Consider the following 27405-nt stretch of genomic DNA (forward strand, 5'->3'; position numbering starts at 1 on the left):
GGTAGCTGCTTGGTGAAGGCTTTTTTTTTTTTTTTTAGAGATGGGGTTATTTTGCCTTTTTTTTTTTTTTTTTTTTTTTTTAGCTTTTCTGATAAGGAGAGGGTGAATTTGTGAAGGTGGGGAATTCTGATGGTTTATTCAGTTCATTCCCCTTTTTGAGAATGATGAAGACAGCTTTCACAGAGGTTAAAAAGTAACCTGCCCAAGGTCAACTGTTAACTAGTAAGAGCCTCAAACTGGGACTTGAGCTCAGGTCTGATGGACTGCAAAAGCATGTCATCATCATTATATAAAATGCGTTTGAGCCTCTGGTGATAATTTGGTTCTTGGTCATAGAAAGATAGGCCCAGTCTTTTTTGTTTGCTCTGAGACTGAACAACTAAAGAGTTATTACAACTGACAGAGCAAATTGGATGAAACTTACAGCCCAGAGAAGTCATTCATTTATTCCCCTTCCTTGGGAAGGCCCCTATCCTCCTATCTGGCTGTTAGACTCTTCTCTCAGGGTTCTAGTCAGTGCTCTCCACTGCATGGAGATCTTTCCCATTAGGTGAGGGTCATATAATAGGGTCTTTATGAGGGATTTTGATAGTCTGTTCCATGTAGAAAACAGTAAATGTCAACTATTAGATGCTATCACCACCACCACCACATCATCATCACCAGCATCATCTTCATCACCACCACCATCATCTTTATTATCCTTAGCAGCAGCAGTTTTTGGTTCTCAGATGCTCATAAATATGACTTTTGGATTCAAATGAGAATCCTATGCTGAGCCTCTCTTTTTCAGTTTTCCTGGTCCCTATGTTCTCATCCCCCCAGTTCTAGTTCTCCCTCCAGCCCATTTAAGACAAGCCTTACCCTCTTTGCCTCCCTTCCTCATCAAGCAGGGCTGGCCCCCTGCTGGTTCTGGGTCTCACTCTGCTCCTTCCAGCCTCTCCCTCACCATTGTGGCATCCCTTAGTTGCTCCTCCCCACCTAGGAATCTAAATCCCTCATTTGTTGTCAGTGCTTGTTTTCCTCTTCATTTCTCCTCTTGATGAGAGGGAAAATATTTTGACTGCTACGTAAGAAGGTCTGAAAACAGTGTATCCTCTTTGCAGTTAAAGGTCACTCAGCCTAGGTCCATAGAGCATCTGACTTTGAGGCCAGCATCCCAGTTTCTCCTCCCTTTTTTGACTTTCAGTTGCTCAAGGGTATATTTTGAGCCTGGGCAACTATGCTGAGGGCCTTAAGGACTGTTCAGTTCAGTTCAGTTGCTCAGTCGTGTCCGACTCTTTGCGACCCCATGAATTGCAGCACCCCCTGTCCATCACCAACTCCCGCAGTTGACTCAAACTCACGTCCATCGAGTTGGTGATGCCACCCAGCCATCTCATCCTCTGTCGTCCCCTTTTCCTCCTGCCTCCAATCCCTCCCAGCATCAGAGTCTTCCAATGAGTCAACTCTTCGCATGAGGTAGCCAAAGTACTGGAGTTTCAGCTTTAGCGTCATTCCTTCCAAAGAACACCCAGGGCTGATCTCCTTTAGAATGGACTGGTTGGATCTCCTTGCAGTCCAAGGGACTCTCAAGAGTCTTCTCCAACACCACAGTTCAAAAGCATCAATTCTTTGGCACTCAGCTTTCTTCACAGTCCAACTCTCACATCTATACATGACCACAGGAAAAACCATAGCCTTGACTAGATGGACCTTTGTTGGCAAAGTAATGTCTCTGCTTTTCAATATGCTATCTAGGTTGGTATGTCTTGTTAAAAACATGTTAAGGTATATTTCTTTAAATACTATGTTGTTGGAAAAACAAGACTCATAGTTTTGATTTTAGACTGAAACACAATGGTATCTTTATAATATTTCAATTATATTATGGGTTCAGTAAACTTTTAGGAGCTAACTTACACACCTAACCACACTATGAAACTGCCAGTGTGAGGAAGTGCATTTTAAGTGCATGTAACATATCTCTTCTAACCTATGTCCCTTCTGAAGGCCCATGATATGTTCACAGAAGGTGTTTAGTAAATGTCCATTGAATGAACAAAGAACAGAATCCATTGTCCTTAGTATTTAGGGCTTTTTATGTCCCTGATTTGTTCTGGGTTCCAGATAATTTGATATCTGTCTTAATGTGCCCCAGGGAAGAAGACTAGAATGTTTGTTTTCTAGAATGATGATGTCCAATGTAGTGGTCACTAGCCACCTGTGACTGTTGAACACTTACAGTGTGACTAGTGTGGCTTAGAAACAGAATCTTAATAATGAAGTTAAATTTTTAAATACATGCTTTAGTTATTTGAGTATATTTAAATATGTTCAGAATAACTTGGGTAGGTGAATACTAAAGTTATATGTGTGGCGCAGCACTAGTTACACAAAGTAGTGAATACACTAAAAACTGCTGAAATATGCATTTTAAAATGAATTTTATGTTGTGTGAATTAAACCTCAACTTTAAAAGTATAGAGAAAAAGAGTGAGTGGAGAAGATTTCCTCCCCTCCAGGGCTTAACAGACAGAGTGCATATAATACAGAATAATTGTACCCTATGGAGTGAGTGCGAATGCTTTTTTTGGTGTCAACACAGAAGCACATGTCCACCCAAATCCTGTACGAGACTTTACTTAGTCGACATCCAGCATCTTTCTATCCTGTGCAGGCCAGAAAACAAGCAACTCTATTTTCCATATTCCTTTGCACCTAGAGTTGTTAATACTATTTAGGTTCTGCCCTTGAGATGCATTTTCTGGAGTTTTGAAAGTCCAACAGTTAGAGGAGGAGACAGTGAGAGCATAAGGGTGGACAGGCACAGAAGCCTAGTTTGGGGTGGTCAGAAAAGTCTTCCTGAGCTTCTGTCTTTAAGGAGAAGTAGCTTGGACCTGGGAATTGAATTTACTCATGTTTAGTTGTTTACTTCTTTATTTGGAAAATCCATAAAGTTCCCGGATCTTTGATAAGACCTGCCTGTCTGAGGGTATGTCTTCTGCCCTTAAAGGTCTCCAGAGACTGAAGGCTTGGGAAACAAAAGAATACCCAGGGTGCAAGGACACTTCAAGGAGTGGGAAACTTTGGAGAGACCCTCTGTTGGTCAGCTGGTTTGAGTCCCTGGTTCAGGACTCAGAACCCACCCACTAGTTCCAGCAGAAGGGATTGATTACGAGGGTGGATGGGAAGAGTTAAGGCATGTGATCTGGACTGAGCAGGGTTACTGCCCAAGCATCACAGTAGATCTGGGCTGCCGAGGCTGCTGCTGCTGCCTCTGTGGTCAAGAAGCTGGCAGATAGCCTGTGGTGCTGGGAAGCTGGTACCACAGCTGCTGGCAAAAGAGCCACCGCTTTTTCCAAGATCAGAAAACCACTGTCACAGCTTCTGGCCCAGAATCAGGTTACTTCTACTGTGATCCCCATGAGCACAGTGAACCCCTTATGCTCTCACTGTTTCCTGCTCTAACTGTTACACATTCAAAACTCCAGCAAATACATCTCATTGATGGAACTTAAATAGTATTCAGAACTCTGGGTACAAGGGAATGTGGAAAATAGAGCTGTTTGTTTTCTGGCCTGTACAGTATAGAAAGATGACTAAGCCAGTTCACAGAATCTGCCATAAGGTCTTGTACAGGATTTGGGTGGACACTCAGAATTGAACTTTGATCTTCTGAACTGTGGGCCTGTCGATCTGTGGATGGGCACAGTGTACCCGGCAATGACTTCTGGTCTCTCCAGTTATAAGACAGCCTATTGCAAGGACAGGTGATATATTTGGCTTCTTGATTTCTGCATTTTCTTGGAGAAGGATGCAGACATGCCAACAGTCAGCTGGACATGATTGCTGATCAGAAAGTAGGGGGAACACGTACAGGCACAGGGATAGATCAGCCAGGGCAGAGTGCTGCTGTAATTTAAAGTGTCCAACCCAAACTACACAGCCTGTAGTTTGTGTCTCCTTCTAACCCTCCTATACTGTCAGTGGTAGTTTATAGAAATCATATGGAAGCTGTTTAAACAGGGCTGGAGATCATGTCTATAATACCTTATCAGTGGTACAGATAAGCTCAGAGAGGTGAAGCAGTTTCCCCCATGTCACAGAGCTGGCTGTCATCAGGGTGAAGAATCTAAACCCAGTGTCCTGACCTGCTACTACCCAACCTGCGCTGTGCACTAGACTCAACTATAAACTAAGCCTGTGATTTGTCAGCCCAATCCTGAGAAATCCTGTGCCCAAGTGTGTCTTTCCCTTCACACTCATCACATGTCTGGCAAAGCACTGGTCCTAGATTGAGATTTTCGGGTTGAGTGGAACTGACTTTTGGAAATGACCAAAAGCATCCAAAGTGAAGTCTGGGCATGCTTCAGAGGAAGAGGTGGCTTTAGAGCTGAGATGTGAGGAGTGAGTAGAAAGGTAGGAGGAGACAGGAGAACAGCACAGTATATGCAGAACTCTGCTCGGCGCCGATGCCCAGGAGCAGGGGAGGTGAGCTGCTGGGGTGAGGCTCAGTGGTTGTTAGCTGGGTCCATGGAACGGAGGCCCTGGTGACAGTGCCCACTAGGAGGGCTTCTGTTCTCTGCCTTGCCAGATGCGTATAAGGCCAGTAGGAGGTTGAATAAGGGATTGGGAGGGAGAGTGGAAGTGGAGGCTTGAGACAAGGGCAGAAGCCAGCACATGACCCAGCAAGTGGGGTGAGCTGTGAGTGAAGGCAGAGCAGGGTCCCTTAATTTGTTTTTCTTAAATGGTTGTGTGTAATTTTATTTCCTTATAAACCATTTAAAGGTAAGTGAGTTTGGGTGTTTTGCATTATGGTTTTTGTTTTAGATCGAATGGTTTTTGTATTGCTTAAAAGAAAAAGATATTAATTAGAACCTGAAAATAAGCTAGTTTAAAGTGCATCTGTGAGTGTCTTTGAATTTAAACTTGCGTGAAGTGAGCACACAACATTTTTGGCATTGTGCTTGGGTTGTGTTTGAGAATAAAAAGTGGGCTGGATGTGAGGTTATGAAAGTAGTCATTAGAGAGCATGTTAAGCTTGAGCAAACACATTCACATATACAGATATTTTTAAGGCTTCTAGCTTAAACTATGGATCGGTATAGTTCTGTATTCAAACAGTAGTAATCACACTTTAAGAGAATGGTGTGCTTTGCATGGAGAGTTCCCATTTATATTGATAGTATTTATGTGGCAAATTGAATGCTGGGCCCTTTATTCAAAAACAGTGGAATATGTTTGTGGTTTTGGCACTTGAAACATGTTCTCCAGTCACCAAATAGCCAAAATTCTTTTTGGTGCTTTTCATATAAGAGTGCAACTAAAATTCATTTGATCAACTTTTTTTGTTGTTTTGGAGTAATAATTGAGCTCCTCTCTTCTGTGGCTTGCAGGAGATATGGATTTAGCCACCAGAGCAAAACAGAAAAGGTAAGAAATGCTTGGCTAATGGGAGAGCACATTTGAGATATGGAAGTATCCCTCTACTTTGCCTCTGTCTGACACTGACAGGCTCCCAAAAGGGATGGGACAACGAGGCTCTGGTCCTTGAGCAACCCCAGTCAGCAGGGGTGTACCAGCTGCTTTTGATCCCTGCATCTTCCTCCTGGTGTTCCCAATCTGCTGCCTCTGCAGGTTGGGGAACTGCGACAACTCCTCATCATGGGACTGGAAATGAAGGGTGATTGAAAATCATGGCCCCAGGGTCAAACATGTGGGCTTTAATAACTCTAAAATGGGGGCCTGAGCATCCTCATCTGATGAGAGACACCCTAGATGGGTGTGAACAGCCTCCTGGCAGTGAGAGAGAGCACAGTGTACGTTACAGGCTGGCTATGTACTAAGCTTGGAGTGGAAAAAACAGGAAGTCAAGATGGGGTTTTATAACTTCATAAAGGAATCTCAGAGTTTTCTCTTCATTCACATTTTTGTGTGTGTGTGTATGTGTTTATTCATGATTCTTAATTGCCAGCAGCAGGGCAGGCATATAAATCTTATAGTGCTACCCTTTCCAGTGTCCAGACCCTTTGGTCAGGCTAAACAACTCTGTGAGGAAGATACTCATTCCTGTTTTTCAGATCAAAAAGCTGAGGTTCAGAGAGGCTCAGTGATTTGTCCAAGATCACACAGCTCCTAAAGTGCCATAAAAAGAATCTGAACCCAGGTCTGTGTGACATCAAAGCCTGTGCTCTTACCTACTGCCTTTTCAGTAATAATGTGCTAGCCAAAGCGGCTGGTGACCTCTTAAAGAGTCCACAGCTGAGGTCCAGTGAACCTGTTTTCTCACTCCTTACCCAACCCCTGGATTTTCTTAAGTGAGACACAGCTCCTCCCACTACTCTCCTGCCGCCCCTCCGCTGTCTAGATCCCATTCCCGGTGCTTCCCGGGAGCCTTCCCTGACCCCAGCCTCCCCCTGCTTCCTGTGGTCGTTGTCTCAGTCCTCAGAGGGCACTGAGGTGCATATGTTCTAAGGCCAGACTGGCTGGTTTCAAATGCTAGTTCCTCCCTTTCACTGCGTGATTTCCGTCAGTACACTTAATTGTTGTGCCTCAGTTTATGGCATCTGTAAAATGGGGGCAGAAGTTGTACTATCTCACAACACTGTTGTGAAGATTAAAATGTAAAAGATGTAGAATAATCCAACTCAGAGTGCACATTTACTAAGTGTGAACTATCATCATTATTATTACCATTAATAATCATTTATGCATTCATTATGACATCTTTCTTGGTTTTCTCATTTCCGCATTTGTGTTTTCACTCAACCAAACAGCCATTTCCTCCAAAGCAAGGCGTTTCTGGATTAGAGTGTCATGGGGTAACTGTATTGTATATAAGAATTTGATATGTATGTATAATATATAATTTTAGGTCTGAAAACAATGTCTGTGTATATGACTGTATTCTGAAATAAGGCAATTTGATTATGGTTGGAAAAATTATGAGATGTCCATGAAATATTATTCACATTGGCCTTGCCTTATCATTCTCATGTCAGATGGTACATTTGAACTGGAAGTCTTATCCCCTGCATATATACACAAGTGCTCAGGCCAGCCCCTGGAGCCACTCATATGCTTAAGCACATCCCAGAATTGGGATGGTCTCAGAGGGATATCTGAGGCCAATCCTCTCATTCAACCCCAAGAGATCCTAATATCCAGAGAAGGTAAATCTGAGATCAGTAGCTTGTGAATGGCAAAGATGGAGCTAAAACCAAGAACTCTAGACTCACAGCGCAGGCTTGGGGAGCAGCCATGATTCCAGGTGTCCTGAGTGTGGTACATTTTGAACCTGAGCTGGGTTTATAGCATGGAGCTTGAGCATCAGGACAAGCAGCTTAGAGTCTTATCCTTTAAACCTTTAAACTAGCGATTTTCAAATTTTGTTGACAGCTCTTGATAGTAGGAGTTATTTTCATCATGGTTTAGTAGACACACACACCCCCCCACCCAAAAGCACTCTGATATGTTCTGTTATTTGTATTTAGATGCCAGTCATACCTGCTAGTGGAGACGGCAGTGGCACCCCACTCCAGTTCTCTTGCCTGGAAAATCCCATGGATGGAGGAGCCTGGTGGGCTGCAGTCCATGGGGTCACTAAGAGTCGGACAGACTGAGCGACTTCACTTTCACTTTTCACTTTCCCACATTGGAGAAGGAAATGGCAGCCGACTCCAGTGTTCTTGCCTAGAGAATCCTAGGGATGGGGGAGCCTGGTAGGCTGCCGTCTATGGGGTCGCACAGAGTCGGACACGACTGAAGCGACTTAGCAGCAGCAGCAGCATACCTGCTAAATTGCTTTCATATCCACTCATGCACCTCAGCTGAAAAAAAGGCAGTGATCTAGTCTTAAAGAAATTAAAGTAGGGGAAGACCCAATCACAGTGCATGGATAAGTCTGGCAAAGGTCTATGGCCTGATAGGAACTTAATCAGCGAGTAGTTCAGAGACGGAGGCAGGCATTGAGCAAGCCCCAAGACTCCACTTGTTTGGCATGTGGTTGGAGTGGAGGCTGAGGTCTCTGGATTTTGCGTCCTTTCTCAGGGGCTGGGTCATTTGTGCAGATCTGTGTGTTTTCTTTCACTGACTTATGGCTCTTTGCAGTGTTACCCTTTCTCTACTGTCTCCACCGATAGTGCTCAGCCAGTTTTTACATCTTCCCTTCCAGGCTGAGGACAAGAAAACGGCACTTCCGACAGGGCTGTTGACTGCAGAAAAAGCTGATGCCCACGAGGAGGATGAGCTTCAAGCTGCTGAAGAAGTGAGTGATCCATGTGGCCCTCTAGGGTTTCTGCATAAATCTTTTGGAGAGAAATATCACTTTCTTTTTTTTTTTTTTTAATTTTATTTTATTTTTAAACTTTACATAATTGTATTAGTTTTGCCAAATATCAAAATGAATCCACCACAGGTATACAATATCACTTTGATCTCCAGTTTTCCGGAATGGCCAGCTACCGTTGGCTGTTTTTTCACACTCTTTTCAGTCTCCTTCCATCACTTCTCATGAGACTCACCATAAAATGAGACTGGGTAAAACAGCCCTTGGATTCCACTGAAAAGCCCTGTTTAGATACCCAGCTTAAGCCTTTTGTGGGCAGACCTGCTCACTACTACTTCTCCCCATTCCTCTTTTAGCAGCGTATTCAGTCCTTGATGACCAAGATGACCGCCATGGCACATGAGGAGGTGAGGCGGGTGTGGCCACTAGGGTGGGCGTGGTGTGGAGAGGGAGATTTGGAACCAACCTGCTCTGTGGTGGAGGGCCCTCTCTTTTTAGCACTCTGCTTCTTGTTTCCTGGGATCTTTCTTTGGGGAACTTTTTATACATGCACGGTGTTGCCATTCATGGGAACCTCTCGGAGGGAGACCTGAAGGACCTTTGTGAAGACAGGATGTCCCAGCTGGATGGCATCACAGGACCCATGTGGGAGAGCTGTGGTTCAGTCCTGCTTGTCCACAACCACATGTGGCATTCAGAACAGGAGCCCCTGTCTCCTGTTTCTCTCCTATACCATCTGAGTAGATGGTAGGGCACTGAATTTATATTCCCTTTTCTCAGAGCTCACGACCTGTCCCGAAGGTTTATCCAGGTGCTTTGAAAGAGAATCCTTCTTTACGGTAGGAAAGATCTGTGACACTCAGGAGGTAGTTCAGGAATTCTGAAATCCCTTTTCCTCTCCCATTTCCACTTTCTTCCTCTGAGTCCTATGCCTGCCAAGTTCCTTTTAGGCTCTTTTTAATGATCCTCAGCAACAAAAACCATGGGATGGGGTATAAATGGTGAAGAATGACTTTCTAGAGATAACCAGGGTCCGAGGAGAATCTTAACAGAGTTTGCTGAGTGATTCAGGAGGGAGTGAGGTGAGGTAACCTTTGTCCTGAGGCTTGTTTTCTCCCTTCCTTGTTGATGAACACGTGAGGAAAAGCCAAATTACTTTTCCCCCAGGAATGTTATCTGTTTTGCTGTAGTCATGCTCAGGGTTTCCAATGTGTGAAAGCCAGTGCGTGTCCTTGAGAGCACACCCTCCCTTGTGATTGCAGAGTCGGCCGACCGCAAGCTCCGTGGGCCAGATTGTGGGCCTATGCTCTGCCGAGATCAAGCAGATTGTGTCTGAGTATGCAGAAAAGGTAGGTGGGAACCCAGCTGAAGCCATCGCCTCAGTAATGCCCAAGAATTTGTCCTTCTGCTTCCCTACCCCTCCCAGCACTGATGGAGGCAGGTTGTAATTCATCTGCCAGATTTGTCAGAATACCCACCGTGCAGCGCCATCCACATTTGCCCGTTAGCTAAATTCATTTTCTTCTACAGTGACTATTTTTCTATAAATATAAAGAGAAAACCTGTCTCTTGGAGCAATTATTGCATCTGATAGATGGATGCCTTAGGGACAACACCCACATTTTTCCTTCTCTAGCAGGCTTCCTATAACTTGGGGACAGTTTGGTGGATGAGGCTGAGGGATGAAGCTTTGCCACTTAGGAGATAAACCCCATAACTCAGCCAAGCCCAAGGCAAAATTTTATGTCCTGCTTTATTAAAAGGGTATAGAATGAACAAAAGCCTGAAAGTCATATTTCAGCATTAGATTTTTTTTCCATCCTAAGAATAGGCAGCAGGACCTTGAATATTTCAGGGAGACAGTGATTAATCATTTTGCACATAACTGATTCTGGTCTGGCTGAGATGTAGTATCAGTAAAATCAGATTTACAGGGCCTTGTTTCACATCCTCCTTTCCCCAACCCTGCTCCCTCTGCCCGCCTAAAACGATGTCTGTTCAAGCATCCACTTTCACTTTCCCTGTCTCAAAAGCCTTGACAACAAATGAGCTCTGCCCTGACCCTCTGTGCAATGGTCTTCTGAAGAGATTGCACAGATGATGGAGTTGGACAGTGGATGTCACCTGTAATCTGGGAGTTATAATCAGCTCTAAGCACAATAGTAGTCGTCTCACACAAAGTGAGGGGCTTTCTGAGCAAGATTGAGTAAAATGGTACAGAGTAGTGTTTAGCAGAGGGGCAGGGGCAGAGGGAGGGTGAGATGGGTAAAGGGGTCAGTAGTATGGTGAAGCATGGAAACCAAACTTCTGTTGGTGAGCACACTTCCAGAAGTAGAAATAAAGTTGAAATAAAAATAAAAACTCATGTTACAAGTCAACTTAAGAAAAAACAGCATAGAATGTCTAGGGATGGGGTTCTCTTGTTTTCCCCACCCCCAAAGTCTGTGCTTCTTAACATAGGTTTTCTGACCCAACTTTCACATTAGAATCCAAAGTGAAAGAAAGTGAAAATCGCTCAGTTGTGTCCAACTCTTTGCGACCCCATGGACTATAGAGTCCATGGAATTCTCTAGGCCAGAATACTGGAGGGAGTAGCCTTTCTTTTCTCCAGGGGATCTTCCCAACCCAGGGATCTAACCCAGATCTCCTGCATTGCTGGTGGATTCTTTACCAGCTGAGCCACAAGGGAAGCCCAAGAATACTGGAGTGAGTAACCTATCCCTTCTCCAGGGGATCTTCCCGACCCAGGAATCGAACCGGGGTCTGCTTCATTGCAGACAGATTCTTTACCAACTAAGCTATCAGGGAAGCCTAATAGAATCCAAAGCATCCTTTATTTTAATTTACCACCTAGAAAAGGTGACAGTGGTTAGAGTGTCATCTGACATTTGACCAAGGATTTAGGTCATCCTGAAAGTACCAGTAGAATCAAGACTTGAAGACATAGGTGTGGAAAAGAGTGATTAATTCACTGCCCTGAGAAGAAGTGTCTTGCTTTGCTGTCAGCACACACAGACCTGGATGGCAAGGGGGTGAACCTGTACCTGCCCATAGGTTGCCACATAGCATCACTGATTCAGTTTTTACAGAAACACAAACATACGGGGTACTCACTGCTCTTCCTCCGGGGACTCTGACTTTTATCTTTATACCTGCCCACTGTAAGTAGGTAGGAGCTTAGATTATTATAAGAGAGGAAGCAAATAGGTCTCCTTCGTACACATGTCCTTGCCTTGTAGTCTTGAAGCTAACTTGTCTTCCCCATCAGCTCTGCAGTTCCATGATTCCTGCTGTATCCCTGGGCTCCCTGGGCTTCTCGTCCCTCACCCTTGTGCAGTGATCTGATGGCTGTATTCTGTGTTCTGTCCCTCTGTTCTGCTCTGCCAGGAAAGAATGAAATTAGAAGTAGTTTTGGACAGGTCTTTTTCCAAGGATGTGTATAATTAAAATACTTTCCTGGTGGCTCAATGGTAAAGAATCCACCTGCCAATGCAGGAAACACAGGTATGATCCCTGGATCAGGAAGATGCCCTAGAGTAGGAAATGGTAACCCACTCCAGTATTCTTGCCTGGGAAATTCCATGGACAGAGAAGACTGTCAGGCTACAATCCATGGGATTGCAAAGAGTCAGGTATGATGGAGCACACACGCATACATATAATTAAAACTTCTCATGGAGTTGGAGTTCACCAATTCATTGCTTGATTATGTTGTTTGTATTGGGTAGATCATATATCATTAAAGATGAGGGTTTTTGTAGTTGAATTGACTTTAATCCTATTCCCATATGACAGTTATTTCACGTTTGCATATTTAATCCAGTATTTGTCCCAGATATCCATGGTAGCACCTAGTTGCAGCCATCTTGTGTGTGTAAAAGAGGTAAAACAGTGCAGTTACAAATACAGATTTGAGGTCCTGTCTTGGTTCACATCTGTCTCCTCAACTTCCCAGCTCTGTGAGCTTGGCCACTTTATTTAATCGCTTTGCCCTAGTATCTTCATCTATAAAATGAGAATAATATAACTCTCCTGGCAGGATGGCAGGGTATTGTGAAGGTTAAGTGAAATGTGACAAAAATGCCCAAAACAGTGCCTGGGGCACATTATAGCCATGCAGCTAATGGTAACCTTTATTTATACTTTTATAAACTGCATTTTTTTTGTCACATTAAGTCCTAAATATTTTCCATGTTTCTAGTCTTCATAATTATGTGAATACTAGATAATCTAGCACAATTCATTAAACATTTCCCTGTTGTTAGACTTTTGTTTACCATTGTAGATAATCCTCTTGTAAAATCTGAACAAATGATTTCTTTGCAAAGATTTTGTAGGAGTCTAAAGATTGGATTCTGACTCCTCTGTGTTGCTTTATAAATAAGTTGTAGCAATATAAAATACTGCCTCCATGAAGGGACTTCCAGGATGGTCCAAGCGTCTCCCCCTCTGTTCATTTGTCTAACTTGCTACCTTAGTGGCTATAAAATAGTACCTCTTTGGACCACTGAGTGGCTTGAACAGGATTGCATGTTTTTGTTTGCTCTGTTTTCTGCTTATTTGACTGATCTATTGAAGCCTTTACTCACTTATCCTTTGGGTATCTGATGTTTTCCTTGTAAATTTGATTAAAGTCTCTATTGTAGATTTAAATATTTTGTCACAGTGATGCACATATTTCTCAGGCTGTTTTTGATTTGTGTATTGCTTTTCTTTTCATGCAAGGCGTTGGTACCCAAATTGATCAGTCTTTTTGTTTCAAAATAGCAGTGTTCTTTTTACATTGATCTGATAAGTAATTCATTACATTTCAGCTCATAATTTTTTATTAATGTTTAATCCTTTATACTACATAGAGTTCATTCTTATTTAGTCCACAATCTGGATCCATCCTAGTTTTCCTGTTCCTATCCACTTACCTTAATACTGTTTATCAAATAATTTCTTTATACTCATTTGGAGATACTTTGTTATTTTTTTTGTATTTTAGATCTAATTTAAGCTCTCTATTTTCTTGCTTTCTTGGTTTATGCTTCTGTTTTTATGAACAAACCATGATAAAATCATGTTTGCTTTTTGTTTTTCTTAATTTGCTTTGTTTGCTGTTGTCAGTGTCCTCCAGTCAAAGACCTCTGGGAACACACCCATAGTTAGACAAGTTGGGTTTATTGCTGGTTGAAGGAGACCACACAGCAGTGGGGAATCATACAGCATCTCAATAAAGAGGCCCTAGAAAAGACTTATGGGATTCAGACTTCTTTTAGGTGATTTAGGGGAAGATTAGAGAAAGTAGAGCTTTGCTCTGAGTTAGATGCATTAAGGAGGGATAATTCGATGAATCAGTGTCTAAAGAAATCTTCTCTGTGGGCCAAGGGAAAAGAATCACAGTTAAAGCTCTGTGTTCATATTAGCCAGTATAGGGGGATGTTTGATCGTTTAGGGGATTTGAATAGTGTTCATGTTTTTGCCCATATACAGACATTACAGAGTGGTTATGTTTTTTTCCTTGAACCTTGTGACCCTGTCTGATGTTGATGTCCTCTGGAGTTATTTATATTTAACACAAAAGCCTCGTGTGAATGCAGCCCAGCTCCCAGCAACACCAGGGCCTTGCTGAGAGTGCCAGATTGGCTCTCAGATGTCAGGGGTTGCTTTTCTCTTTTTCTGTGAATTTAGTATGGGTTGCTACATAGCAGTATTACACAAATACAGTGGTCTGAAATAACATCGTGTATTATCTCATGGTTTCTGTGTTTGGCACAGTATAGCAGGGTCCTTTGTTTCAGACTCTTACAAAGTTAGTGAAGGTGCTGGCCTGGGCAGTAGTCTCATCTGAGGCTCGACTGGGGAAGGATCCACTTCCAAGTTCACATGGTTCTTGGCAGCATTCAGTCCTTTGACACCTGTTGGCTGAGGTCTGGCTGTCAGCTAGAGGCTACCCTCAGTCCCTTGCCAGCTGTGCCTTTCCAACGTTACCACTTGTTTCAGCAAGTGAAGCCCCTCCACACATTACAGTTTTATGTGACATTGATGTGCATGCAATCACATTCATCCCACCATGTTTGCAGAGACTGGGGCTCTGTCAGAGTTGTCCACCATGGTGTGTTTGTTTTTCTCTTTAATCTTACTGCCATAAATTGGACTGAAATAAGGCAATTCATCTAAAAATCCATGCCCCTACCTTCAGGGCCTCAGTAATGAAATGCTTGAAAGTAAAGATGGAATTGAAGAATGCTCAGATGGAAAGCCTTTTGGTGGAACTTGAAAGAAACCCAAATTGGGCTGAGATCAGGATGAATTTTTGCTTAGTGAAAAAAAGGAACAATACTTTTTGGAAGATGAAAGTGTGAAAATGATTTTGTGCCTCAGAAATGAATCAAACAGCCTGCTTGGTGCAAGTCATTAGACGGTCAGCAGGCACTGAAAAATAAAAATGAAGTGAAAAACATATGCAGGCTTCTCTTTCACTGGTAAAGTTCAGTAGTTCTTATAACAGTATAACATGGTACCTAATTCATGTGTTTCAAAGCAAGTCCCTGAGATGTGTAACTCAATTTAATATGTTCCTGTAAAGCAACAGGGAAGAAGAACACAAAGAAGCTTCCATGTACATAATTCATGAGTATTGACAGAGTCCAGCCAGGGAGCTCCATCTCTGATTGTTACCAGAAGGAGCACCCTTCCCAGAATGTGCTTGCTGAGTCATCACTGTGCCTTGTGGTACTGCTGTCTAACATGCTCCCTGCATCTTATCATTCACTGTTACAGGCAAGAGGAATATAGTACTGTGATTTGCAGAAAACTAAGGGTTTGGCTGTCCCCGTAGTACTTGCACTCTACTATACCAGAAGGAAGGGGAAGGAAACAGAGCCAGGCAAGGGCAGGAAGGGACTGTGACTCAATGCCACGTGTTAACCAGCTGTACACCATTTTGACTCATGTGCAACTAAGTCTTTCCTGGTCAGCATCTCCCTGAGACAGGATATGAAAACATTTTGTAGGTCACAGGTCTGTTGGGGAATCAGAAGAATCTACCCTGCTTTTTTTCTGTGCCGTTATCGCTCTCACAAACATGGTGAACGTTCCAAAAACCCTCCGGACTTTCTGTAAGAAGTGTGGGAAGCACCAGCCCCACAAAGTGACACAGTACAAGAAGGGCAAGGATTCTCTGTATCTGGCGTTATGACAGGAAGCAGAGTGGCTATGGTGGGCAGACTACACCGATTTTCCGGAAAAAGGGTGAAACTGCAAAGAAGATTGTACTGAGTCTTGAATGTGTGAGCCCAACTGCAGATCAAAGAGCGTGCTGGCTATTAAGAGATGCAAGCATTTTGAGCTGGGAGGTGATAAAAAGAGAAAGGGCCAAGTGATATAGTTTTGAGATTCATATTTTGTTTTATTATGAAGACAATAAAAATTTGAGGTCGTTTACTTCATTTAGTTTCAGTTGGTTTTTTGGGAAGGGAAATAAAAGTGCCATCAAAAAAAAAAAAAAAAAAAAATCCACCCTAAGTGCCATCTCATTGCCAGGTACTTTAAAAACACTTTATTAAATACAGTTGATTTATAATATTATATTACTTTCAGGTATACAGTATAGTGATTCAATATTTTTATAGACTGCTCTCCTTTTAAAATTATTACAAAATAATGGCTATAATGTATCCTTGATATACAAGGTACCCTTGTTGCTTATTTATTTTATAAATAGTATTAATAGTTTTGCCAAGAGAATGCACTGGTCATAGCAAACACCCTCTTGCAACAACACAGGAGAACTCTACACATGGACATCACCAGATGGTCAACACCGAAATCAGATTGATTATATTCTTTGCAGCCAAAGATGGAGAAGCTCTATAGAGACAGCAAAAACAAGACCGGGAGCTGACTGTGGCTCAGATCATGAACTCCTTATTTCCACATTCAGACTTACATTGAAGAAAGTAGGGAAAAACACTAGACCATTCAGGTTTGACCTAAATCAAATCCCTTATGATTATACAGTGGAAGTGAGAAATAGATTTAAGGGACTAGATCTGATAGACTGAGTGCCTGATGAACTATGGACGGAGGTTCGTGCCATTGTACAGGAGACAGTGATCAAGATCATCCCCAAGAAAAAGAATTGCAAAAAAAGCAAATGGCTGTCTGAGGAGGCCTTACAAATAGCTGTGAAAAGAAGAGAAGCAGAAAGCAAAGGAGAAAAGGAAAGATATTCCCATTTGAATGCAGAGTTCTAAAGTATAGCAAGGAGAGATAAGAAAGCCTTCCTCAGCGGTCAATGCAAAGGAATAGAGGAAAACAATAGAATAGGAAAGACGAGAGATCTTTTCAAGAAAATTAGAGATAAGGGAACATCTCATGCAAAGATGGGCTCGATAAAGGACAGAAATGGTATGGACCTAACAGAAGCAGATGATATTAAGAGGTGGCAAGAATACACAGAAGAACTACACAAAAAAAGATCTTCACAACCCAGATAATCACGATGATATGATCACTCACCTAGAGCCAGACATCCTGGAATGTGAAGTCAAGTGGGCCTTAGAAAGCATCACTACGAACAAAGCTAGTGGAGGTGATGGAATTCCAGTTCAGCTGTTTCAAATCCTGAAAGATGATGCTGTGAAAGTGCTGCACTCAGTATGCCAGCAAATTTGGAAAACTCAGCAATGGCCACAGGACTGGAAAAGGTCAGTTTTCATTCCAATCCCAAAGAAAGGCAATGTCAAAGCATGCTCATACTACCGCACAATTGCACTCATCTCACACACTAGTAAAGTGATACTCTAAATTCTCCAAGCCAGGCTTCAACAATATGTGAACCGTGAACTTGCAGATGTTCAAGCTGGTTTTAGAAAAGGCAGAGGATCGAGAGATCAAATTGCCAACATTCGCTGGATCATCGAAAAAGCAGGAGTTCCAGAAAAACATCTATTTCTGCTTTATTGACTATGCCAAAGCCTTTGATTGTGTGGATCACAATAAACTGTGGACAATTCTGAAAGAGATGGGAATACCAGACCACCTGCCTAGCCTCTTGGAAATCTGTTTGCAGGTCAGGAAGCAACAGTTAGAACTGGACATGGAACAACGGACTGGTTCCAGATAGGAAAAGGAATACATCAAGGGTGTATATTGTCACCCTGCTTATTTAACTTATATGCAGAGTACATCATGAGAAACGCTGGGCTGGATGAAGCACAAGCTGGAATCAAGATTGCCGGGAGAAATATCAATCACCTCAGATATGCAGATGACACCACCCTTATGGCATAAAGGGAAGAAATAAAGAGCCTCTTGATGAAAGTGAAAGAGGAGAGTAAAAAAGTTGGCTTAACACTGAACATTCAGAAATCTAAGATCATGTCATCCGGTCCCATCACTTCATGGGAAATAGATGCGGAAACAGTGGAAACAGTGGCTGACTTTATTTTGGGGGGCTCCAAAATCACTGCAGATGGTGATTGCAGCCATGAAATTAAAAGACGCTTACTCCTTGGAAGGAAAGTTATGACCAACCTAGGCAGCATATTAAAAAGCAGAGACATTACTTTGCCAACAAAGGTCTGTCTAGTCAAAGCTGTGGTTTTTCCAGTAGTCATGTATGGATGTGAGAGTTGGACTATAAAGAAAGTTGAGCACCAAAGAATTGATGCTTTTGAACTGTGGTGTTGGAGAAGACTCTTGAGAGTCCCTTGGACTGCAAGGAGATCCAACCAGTCCATCGTAAAGGAGATCAGTCCTGGGTGTTCATTGGGAGGACTGATGTTGAAGCTGAAACTCCAGTACTTTGGCCACCTTATGTGAAGAGCTGACTCATTTGAAAAGACCCTGATGTGGGGAAAGATTGAGGGCAGGAGGAGAAGGGGATGACAGAGGATGAGATGGTTGGATGGCATCACCGACTCAATGGACATGAGTTTGGGTAAACTCCGGTAGTTTGTGATTGACAGGGAGGCCTGGGGTCACAAAGAGTCGGACTCATCTGAGGGACTGGACTGAACTGAACTGAGTATTAATACTTCGTATCTCTTAATCCCATACCCCTATCTTGTTCCTCCCCCAACTCCTTTCCCTACTGGTAACCACTAGTTTGTTTTCTGTATGTGAATTTGTTTTATTTTTTAGATTTTACATATAAATGATGACATAAAATATTTGTCTTTCTGGCTTTTTTCACTAAGCATAATACTCTCTATGTCCCTCCATGTTGTTGCAAATGGCAAAATTTCATTTTTTATGGCTGAGTAACACTCCTTTGTGTGCATGTGTATATACAGTGACATCATTTTCATTCATCTGTTGATGGACACTCAGGTTGCTTCCACATCTTGACTGTTTTAAGTAATGCTGCTGTAAACATTGAGGTGCATGTACCGTTTTTGAATTAACATTTATGGTTTTTGGGGATATATACCCACAAGTGGAATTACTGGATTATATAGTAGTTCTATTTTTAGGCTTTTGGCGAACTTCCATACTGTTTTCCATAGGTGCAGCACCAGTCTACATTCCCGTCAGTAGTGTACAAGGGTTCCCATTTCTGTACATCCTCCCTGATATGTGTTATTTATAGGCTTTTTGATGATAGCCATTCTGATAGATGTGAGGTGATAGCTTTTTATGGTTTTGATTTACATTTCTCTAATAGTGATGTTGAACATCTTTTCATGGGCCTGTTAGCCATCTGTGTATCTTTTTTAGGAAAATGTGTGTTCAGATCTTCTGCCCATTTTTTAATTGGGGTTTTTTTTTAATATTGAGTTGTATGAGCTGTGTATTATGAACACTAATCCCTTATTGATCATATCACTGGTAAATATTTTCTCCCATTCCGACAGTTGTCTTTTCATTTTGTCAGTGGTTTCCTTTGCTTTGCAAAAGCTTTTAAGTGTAATTAGGTCCTTGGAAGGAAAGTTATGACCAACTTAGATAGCATATTAAAAAGCAGAGATACTACTTTGCCAACAAAGGTCCGTCTAGTCAAGGCTATGGTTTTTCAGTGGTCATGTATGGATGTGAGAGTTGGACTGTAAAGAAAGCTGAGCACCAGAGAATTGATGCTTTTGAACTGTGGTGTTGGAGAAGACTCTTGAGAGTCCCTTGGACTGCAAGGAGATCCAACCAGTCCATCCTAAAGGAGATCAGTCCTGAGTGTTCATTGGAAGGACTGAGGCTGAAGCTGAAACTCCAGTACTTTGGCCACCTCATGCGAAGAGTTGACTCATTGGAAAAGACTCTGATGCTGGGAGGGATCGGGGGCAGGAGGAGAAGGGGACGACAGAGGATGAGATGGCTGGATGGCATCACCGACTTGATGGACGTGAGTTTGAGTGAACTCCGGGAGTTGGTGATGGACAGGGAGGCCTGGAGTGCTGCGATTCATGGGGTCGCAAAGAGTCGGACACGACTGAGCGACTGAACTGAACTGAACTGATGTAGCTAATAATAAGTACCAGGTTTGCATACATGCCTGTCTGACTTTGAAACCAGTCTCTGTGACAGGGTAGTGTCCTCAGAGGGCAGCATGACAGCCTCCTTGGCCATCCTTAGTGTCTGCCTCCCAGGCTTTTTTCAGTGACAAAACATCGTTAGACTCTCCCAATGTCTAACTGCCCACCTTGGGCTGAGTGGAGTGAAGAGGCCAGGTCATGTTGGAAACTAACCACAGAAACAAGTAAAAAGGAAAATGATGCAGCCCAAGCATTCACACACAGTCGCACCTAAGCTATTGAAAACTGTGGAATTTTCTATTTGGAGTATGTGAGTGGCTTTTCATATCACTGGAAAATGCCACATTGAAATGTTCTCATCCAGCTCTCCAGAGTGTAATATCCTAGCCAGAAGACTATCAACATCTCAATCTTATTTTAAGAAGAGGCATTTTGGGTCATCAGGAGACTTATTTTTAGAAGGAATTCTTTTTCTCGGTAGGTTCTGAAATTTTTTTCCTGTCCAGCAATTAAGAAATTCTGACACAAATTACTTTTGACCTTTTGATTCTGAGAGCTGTTCTCTTGGCAGTTCATCGGAAGCCTGTATTCTGTCTTGAAATTTTATTTTTCAAGAGCATTTGGGGCATCTCATTAGTTGATTAGGACCTGGGTGTAACCACAGAGAGGTAATAGCCATGGTCTGGTCAGGGATGCACATATAAAAACCCAACGGGAAAACAAACAAACAAACAAACAATGGAAGGAAAGTCTCCTCTAAAGAAAGCAGACAGCCACGTTGGTAGGTGTGGTCTGCATTAAAGTAGGTTTTGTCCCCCCTCAACCATGGTCAGGTTGGCTCTACATGATACAACCAGCCGAGAAAACTGCCGCAAGTTCTGTCACTCATTCACCTCAAGAGTAGCCTTCTAGGAGCCTTTTGGTTGCAAGTGATAGAAACTCTGCCTGGAATGGTGGTATAAGCAAAACAGAGCCTTTTTCAGCTCTCAGAACAGGAGGTGGGGGTGTCCATGAAGGTAGGGGTCCCAGGGACTCACCTGCCTTGTCATCTCTCTCTGCCCTTGAAAACTTGCTTCACTCTGCCTCCCTATCACCTGGGGGACCTCACCACAGACTGCTTCAGTCTCCAGCACCCTCCCATATCTGTGTGTAAAGTCCTAAGAAAGGGTTCTCCTTTGTTGGTTACAGGCTTCTCTTGCGGCTGAGCTGGTAAAGAATCCGCCTGCAATGCAGGAGACCTGAGTTCGATCTCTGGGTTGGGAAGATCCCCTGGAGAAGGGAAAGGCTCCCCACTCCAGTATTCTGGCCTGGAGAATTCCTTGGGTTGCAAAGAGTCAGACACGACTGAGGGACTTTCACTTTCACTTGTTGGTTACAGGTCAGGTCACATACTCCTCCTCAGCCAGTTGCTCTGGCCAGGAGGTGGGCTTATTGATCAGCAGCCCCTCTGGAACAAGAGAGAGAGTGGGAAACAGTGATTCCCCAAAGGTAGGGCGTCGCTGTTACTAAACCAGAGGGTGCTGAGTATTCATGATGGCTGTACTGCCATGAGCCTGTGTTCATAGAAGGTCCTTAGGGATTCTGTCTAACTACACTGGATGGCATTGACCCGCGAGAATCAATGGCTAATATGTCATCTGCCCTCCTCATGCTTTGTTTCTCTGCTCTGGTGTTGTATTTCCAATTAATTTTACAAAGTCTTCTTAAAGAAAATAGCTATAATTTATAGGTATTTTAAGTCTTCAGCATGATTTCTTTTCTGCCAGACAGCTGACAGAAATAACCCCCTAGATGGAATGATCTTTTTCTTCAGCAACCATCTACTGAGCAGTACTACGTCCCAGGCAGTTTCAGGTATAAGGACAGGGATAGAGTTATAAATTCTCACTGAGGCATGGTGCTCCCCTGAGGAGCCCCTGGGTAGGAGTCAATCAGCCTGTAAAAAGAAGAATTATGGAATAATGTAATTCATATGTTTTCAAATGGATGCCATTTGCTACTTGATTGGTGTTGGCACTCGAAATGTCACTATCTACCCAAAGAGAAGTGACAGTTGGGTATTTTTTATACCGAACTTTTCTCCTGTTAATAGGCAGAATGGATGACTTTAAAATTATACCCAACTGAGGTGAAATGGAAAGTAATTGTTCAAGAGGGCTGGGGACTGGGTGAAGATACCAGTCCCCAGGACCTTGCCTGAGTCAGAAGGTCATGGGATGCTAAGCAACCAGGAGTCCCTGACTCCTCTGGAGAATCTGTCCTGAGCTAGAGCCAGTGTGATTTCTGATAAGCTTGGAGGTGAATGTTTCTAATCTCATCACCTATCCCCACCCAAAAAGAAAAACCATTTTTCTAGCAACATTGGCATGCAGGATACAGGAGAGGAGCTGGCCTCTTGGGGCCCTACTACTGGGACACAGATAGAAAAACCAGGTTGGGATCATGGTGATGAGGGCTGGGGAGGGAGGGATTTTTTAAACCCCTTCCTCCTAGACTCCATTTCTTCACATAAGGTCACAGGTACTAGACAGGTCATATTCTAAATCTGTAAACTTCTGGAAGGCCAAGATTTCATCTTCCATCTCTGTTTCTGTTGCCTAACACATCATATGTGTATGCTGTGCTCAGTCATATCCAACTCTTTGTGACTCTGTAAACCATAGCCTACCAGGCTCCTCTGTCCATGGAATTTTCCAGCCAAGAATACTGGAGTAGGTTGCCATTTCCTTCTCTAGGGGATGTTCCTAACCCAGGGATCAAGTCCACATCTCCTGCCTTACAGGCTGATTCTTAACCACTGTGCCACTTGGCAGATCATAACACTCAGCAGAAGCCTCTTCCAGTCATCCATCAGCCTCAGTGGAGACTCACCCATAGCCATTACGGGTAACTGTCCCTCCTGTGGATCCTCTGATGCGTGGATCAGCTCCTGTTGTCTTCTTTGTAGCACTGCTCACAAGGCACTATTTCATTTGTCTCTGCCTCTTTGCCAGGACTAGAATGTATACTGTCAACCAGAGCTGGGAGCATTGTATATCACCTTTGCCATAATGGGGTTTTCATAAACGTTTGTTGGAGGAAAGAAGGAAGGAAGGAAGGAAGAAGAAACCAGAAGACCATGCAAAACTCTCTCTTTCTCTGAAACAGTGAAGGCTTGGGGAGAAGGTGGCAGGTACAACACCTTTATTTATGAATGAGCAGGTATTACCTGACTAGACCGTGAGGGTCCAGAGGTGAGGTTTGTGTCTTTTTCCATGTTCCCAATGCCTAACACTTTGTCCTACATGTTATAGGATCTGAGTAAAGGTTAGTTGATGAAACAAAGGAAAGTGGTGAGAGAGATTTAAACCAATCCTAATTTAGAGATGAAGAAATTTCCCAGGTGGTTCAGTGGTTAACACTCCCACCTGCCAATGCAGAATATCCCAGGGTTGAGAAGATCTCCTGGAGAAGGAAAAGGTAACCCACTCTAGTATTCTTGCCTGGGAAATCGCATGGACAGGTTACAGTCCATGGGGTTGCAAAAGAGTCAGATACAACTTAGCAACTAAACAACAATCAAAAAAACCCTGTAAATCTGGAAAGAATGATGCTGATAATATGTTTGTGTCTCAGAACTGCTCCAGGATTTCCTAAATTCTGACTAAGTTATGCAATATGTACAAACTAACAATGCAGGGAATGGTATTGTGGTATTAGCTAATGAATTGGCCTGGTGGGATTGTCCCAAGCCACACAGCCTATATAGCTTATACCCTTTCAGGTTCTTTAGCAATTTGGATGAAGACATAGAAATTAGCTTCATCCGATTTAAGTGTCATTTAAAGCTAGAAAAGAAAAGGTGGCTAATACATTAGAGAGTAGAATCAACATTCAAAAATATCTTAGATTGAAATTTTAAGCCCAAACTATATTTTTTTTAAAGTAAGCATGAACTCTTTTATTTCAGAAAAATAAGTTATGCCAATTCAGGATTTGATGAGCATGCCATCTGACCTGACATTAGCTTGTGTGGGTAAAAGTGGGATGTTTGGGGTTTTTTACATGCCTCTGCGCATGGAGCCCAGACTTATGCTTCAAAAACTCAGCAAGGCTGCATGAATATGGGTCTTTGAAATTCATGGGATTTCATTAGTGGGAGTCAAGAATATTGAAAAGCAAATTTATGTATGCTGTTGCATTAGTGAGAGTAGAGTGTAGATAAGGGAAAGTGGGTGGTTCCATCCCAGTCTGCTGTGCTCAGATTCCATCAGGAATGCTTGAAAAGGATTATGAGCTAGGGTATATCCAGGGGAGAGCAGCCAAGATGGTGAAAGGAGCTGACATCTTCTTGTAAAGCTTGGAATGCTTCTGTATTAGAAAACTTGAACTGTTATATGAAAGTGATTATACTTTATCTCTGTGGCTTCAGGGAGAAATGAGCATGTATGTTTGAGTTTACATGTCTGTTTCTGCTCTTCGTTTCTGCTGACTTTTGCTCATGAAATTGTGTATGCTTTTGATTTTTGACTGTGAGTTCATTCTGCTTGAAAATTTCTCTATCAGACCTGGAATTGGAGCTCTATTCTTCCAGAGAGGATTTTCTTTTGCTCTTATGTGCACCTGGGCACACCCAGCTCAGGCCCACTGTGCATGTAGTAGATTTTTGGTATCATTCAGGTAGTGTGTGTGTTTAGATTATAGAACTGCACAAGGGCATATCCGTTCTAACAAAATCTCATTGCAGACTTTTTTCCTTCCTACATCTGTGCCAAGGATTATGCAAAGCAGTTGTTGAATTCTAAAAATCAAAGCTTGAGATCAATTGGTTTTGGCAAATACTCTCAAGAAAAAGGGCTTCCCTGGTGGCTCAGATGGTAGAGCATCTGCCTGAAATGTGGGAGACCTGGGTTTGATCCCTGGGTCTGGAAGATCCTCTGGAGAAGGAAATGACAATCAACTCCAGTACTCTTGCCTAGAAAATTCCATGGACAGAGGAGCCTGGTAGGCTACAGTCCATGGGATCACAAAGAGTTGGACACGACTGAGCAACTTCACTCACGCATTCAAGAAAAAAGCCAGCCTCCATGGGTACACCTACCTCCTGGATTCTCACTTCCACTTTTTGGCTTTCTAGGATTTCTTACATATTCTAGCTCATAGATTTTTTTAAGATTAAAAAATGAATATTTTATATTGCCTGTTTACTTGTTTTCAGTGGGAGGGTTCATCAGGGTCCGACAACTGAAATTCGTCTGCTCAGTATGGAGAATTTGTGGCATCCTCTTGATATAGGGACCCCTTAATTTTTTAGGGATCCCTTATTATTGATAGCTTTAGTGGCCATATTTTAATGGGGGGACATAGGAGAGATTCCTATATCAGGAAGGTTCTGTTCAGTTCAGTTGTTCTGTCGTGTCCGACTCTTTGCGACCCCATTGACTGCAGCACGTCAGCCCTCCCTGTCCATCGCCAACTCCTGGAGTTTACTTAGGAAGGTAGATGTGTAGATATGACCCTTTGGGTGTCTTCCATTATGAAAGTATATAGTTTTAGCTAAAGTAATCATTTTTTGTTTCTCTTAGGAATTTACTTACATTGAACTGGACTAATATTATTGAATGACATTTATATCTGGTTCCCCTTAGAATAGAAGCTGCAAACATCTGTCAGTTATTAGAAAACATTGAATCTGCACTAGATGCTATCTTAATCCACCCTGTCGTTTTGAAAGCACGTTCTTAATCTGAAATTGTTGAACAAAATTAGATTGGCATTTTAGCCCTTGCTCTAATGTAAACACAAATGGAATATTTATAGGTGGTTGGCATTCTTTGAGAGACATTGGGCTTTTCAAGTAGAAATCAGTTAACTTACCCCAAGGACTTAATTTTTTTCTGTCGAGGATTTACTATAAAGCCCCTTCTATTCTCCATCTGTCCAATGTAGTCTCATCCTTTAAGATCCAACTTGGTCAGTTCCAGTTTTCTTCTGAGAAGACTCAGTGAACAGAATGTCAAATGAGTCATACTGTTTCACAGACCTTGGTCTAGTTCTCTTGGCTTTGAGGAGAGTATTTGAAAAATGAAAATTTTCAGTTACTTAACACAGAAAGTGTTTCAAATAGAGAACAATCAGCTTTCTGTTGACTAGATTAAGAACTCTCTTCAGTTCAGCTCTAGAATAAATGGTTTTTTTCTGTTCTAAAACTAACTTCCCATTAAACAAAGAAGTTTGCATAGCACCATCTCTAGACTTAGGCAAATGGAGGAATTTGCAAATTTATATGCACTGTGAGCTTGGTCATGTGCATATTGTTCATTTTAATTGCACTGGAGAAATGTCAGATGTGGAAATGGCACTTAATATCCTGACATGAATGCTTTGCAGACACAAATTTAAGGGACTGCACAGAGCAATGAGAATTGCTACCTAGCAACAAGAGAAAGGATTTTGAAAGCCCATGTTTGCTTGGAACATATACTGTCGTAAGACTTGTTTAATATTAAGTTTATATGGAGACTTGAGCATCCTTTCTGTGAACTACAAATATTTTCTCTCTGGTTGGTTTGAAGCAGTTGTCTAGTAAAAGTGGAATCGGAAAACTATCCCCTCTTGGTGTTACAGATGGGCCCACTGCACTGGTAGAGCTGTGTTAGTGAGGCTGTCCCAGTTGGTGAGTTAGCTAGGCCCCTTAAAGTAACAGGACTCAAAATTTTTAGTTTCAAGAGCCTGTACGAACTCTTAAAAATTACTGCATGTTCATTCACTCAGTCGTGTCTGACTCTTTGTGACCCTATGGACTGTGACCCACCAGGCTTCTCTGTCCATGGGATTTTCCAGGCAAGAATACTGGAGTGGGTTGCCATTTCCTACTCCAAGGAGTCTTTCCAACCTAGGGATCAAACCTGCATCTCCTGAGTCTCCTGCATTAGTAGGCAGATTCTTCCCCACTGAGCCACCTGGGAAGCTAAAAATTACTGAGGAGGTCCTGAAAGCTTACATATTAATTCACTTGCAAATGATAATGAAAAATGTTTTACACGTTAGCATCAGAGCAGTGATACCATCACATGTCATATAGCAGCTGGAAAATTTCAGTGTATGAGCATGAGAGAATGAGAGAAAAAAAATCGTATCTTAGTATCATTGTGAAAAGGATTTTGACCTCAAAGAACCCTGAAAGGATCTTAAGGAACCATGTGACTAAAAATTTAAAGTGAGAGAGAGCAGGAGAGCCAGTGAGCCTGGAAGTCCTCTTTCCAGATAGCAGGATAGCTACTGATGTTCCTGTAAGAAAGTTTCTTGAAAGTGTCAAAGGCACAGTTTCCAACAAGGCTGTGTTTGTTGCCAGGTACACTGATAAGAGAGTGTGAAAGCTAGGTGGAAAATGTAGTCGGGACCCTGGCCATAAAAGCAGTTTACCAGCAGGAAGGCATGCCGAGAGTTGGAGACATCATCCAACTCATGCCAGGTACAGAATAGCACTGAATGTGTACATCCGTACCCCCTCACCCTTGCAGCCTGGAGAAAGCCTTGCTGGGAGGTGACTGAGATGGGGATACCCTGCAGCCCACTTGATCATAGCTTGGCCTGATCCAGAGGCAAAAGGACAGTCGGAGGAGGTCAGGGCAGTCAAGACATCATGATGTCAAACCTAGAGACACACCATGGGGGTAGTCCCTGTGTTGGGGAGTT

At 42.7% G+C, this 27405-nt stretch overlaps 1 protein-coding gene and 1 pseudogene across 2 annotated transcripts in view; both read left to right on the top strand.

Annotated features, from left to right (window-relative positions):
* CCDC93 (coiled-coil domain containing 93) overlaps positions 1–27405 on the top strand; it is a 103240-nt gene that overhangs the window by 35094 nt on the left and 40741 nt on the right. For both annotated transcript variants that reach the window (XM_070389438.1, XM_005909400.2), the window contains 4 exons: positions 5379–5415; positions 8156–8248; positions 8626–8676; positions 9532–9618. In XM_070389438.1, coding sequence (XP_070245539.1) covers positions 5379–5415; positions 8156–8248; positions 8626–8676; positions 9532–9618 — 268 coding nt within the window. The remainder of the gene's footprint in view (positions 1–5378; positions 5416–8155; positions 8249–8625; positions 8677–9531; positions 9619–27405) is intronic.
* LOC138990203 (large ribosomal subunit protein eL42-like) lies at positions 12542–15681 on the top strand (annotated as a pseudogene).

The sequence above is a fragment of the Bos mutus genome, chromosome 2, assembly GCF_027580195.1.
Source record: "Bos mutus isolate GX-2022 chromosome 2, NWIPB_WYAK_1.1, whole genome shotgun sequence".
Classification (NCBI taxonomy): domain Eukaryota; kingdom Metazoa; phylum Chordata; class Mammalia; order Artiodactyla; family Bovidae; genus Bos; species Bos mutus.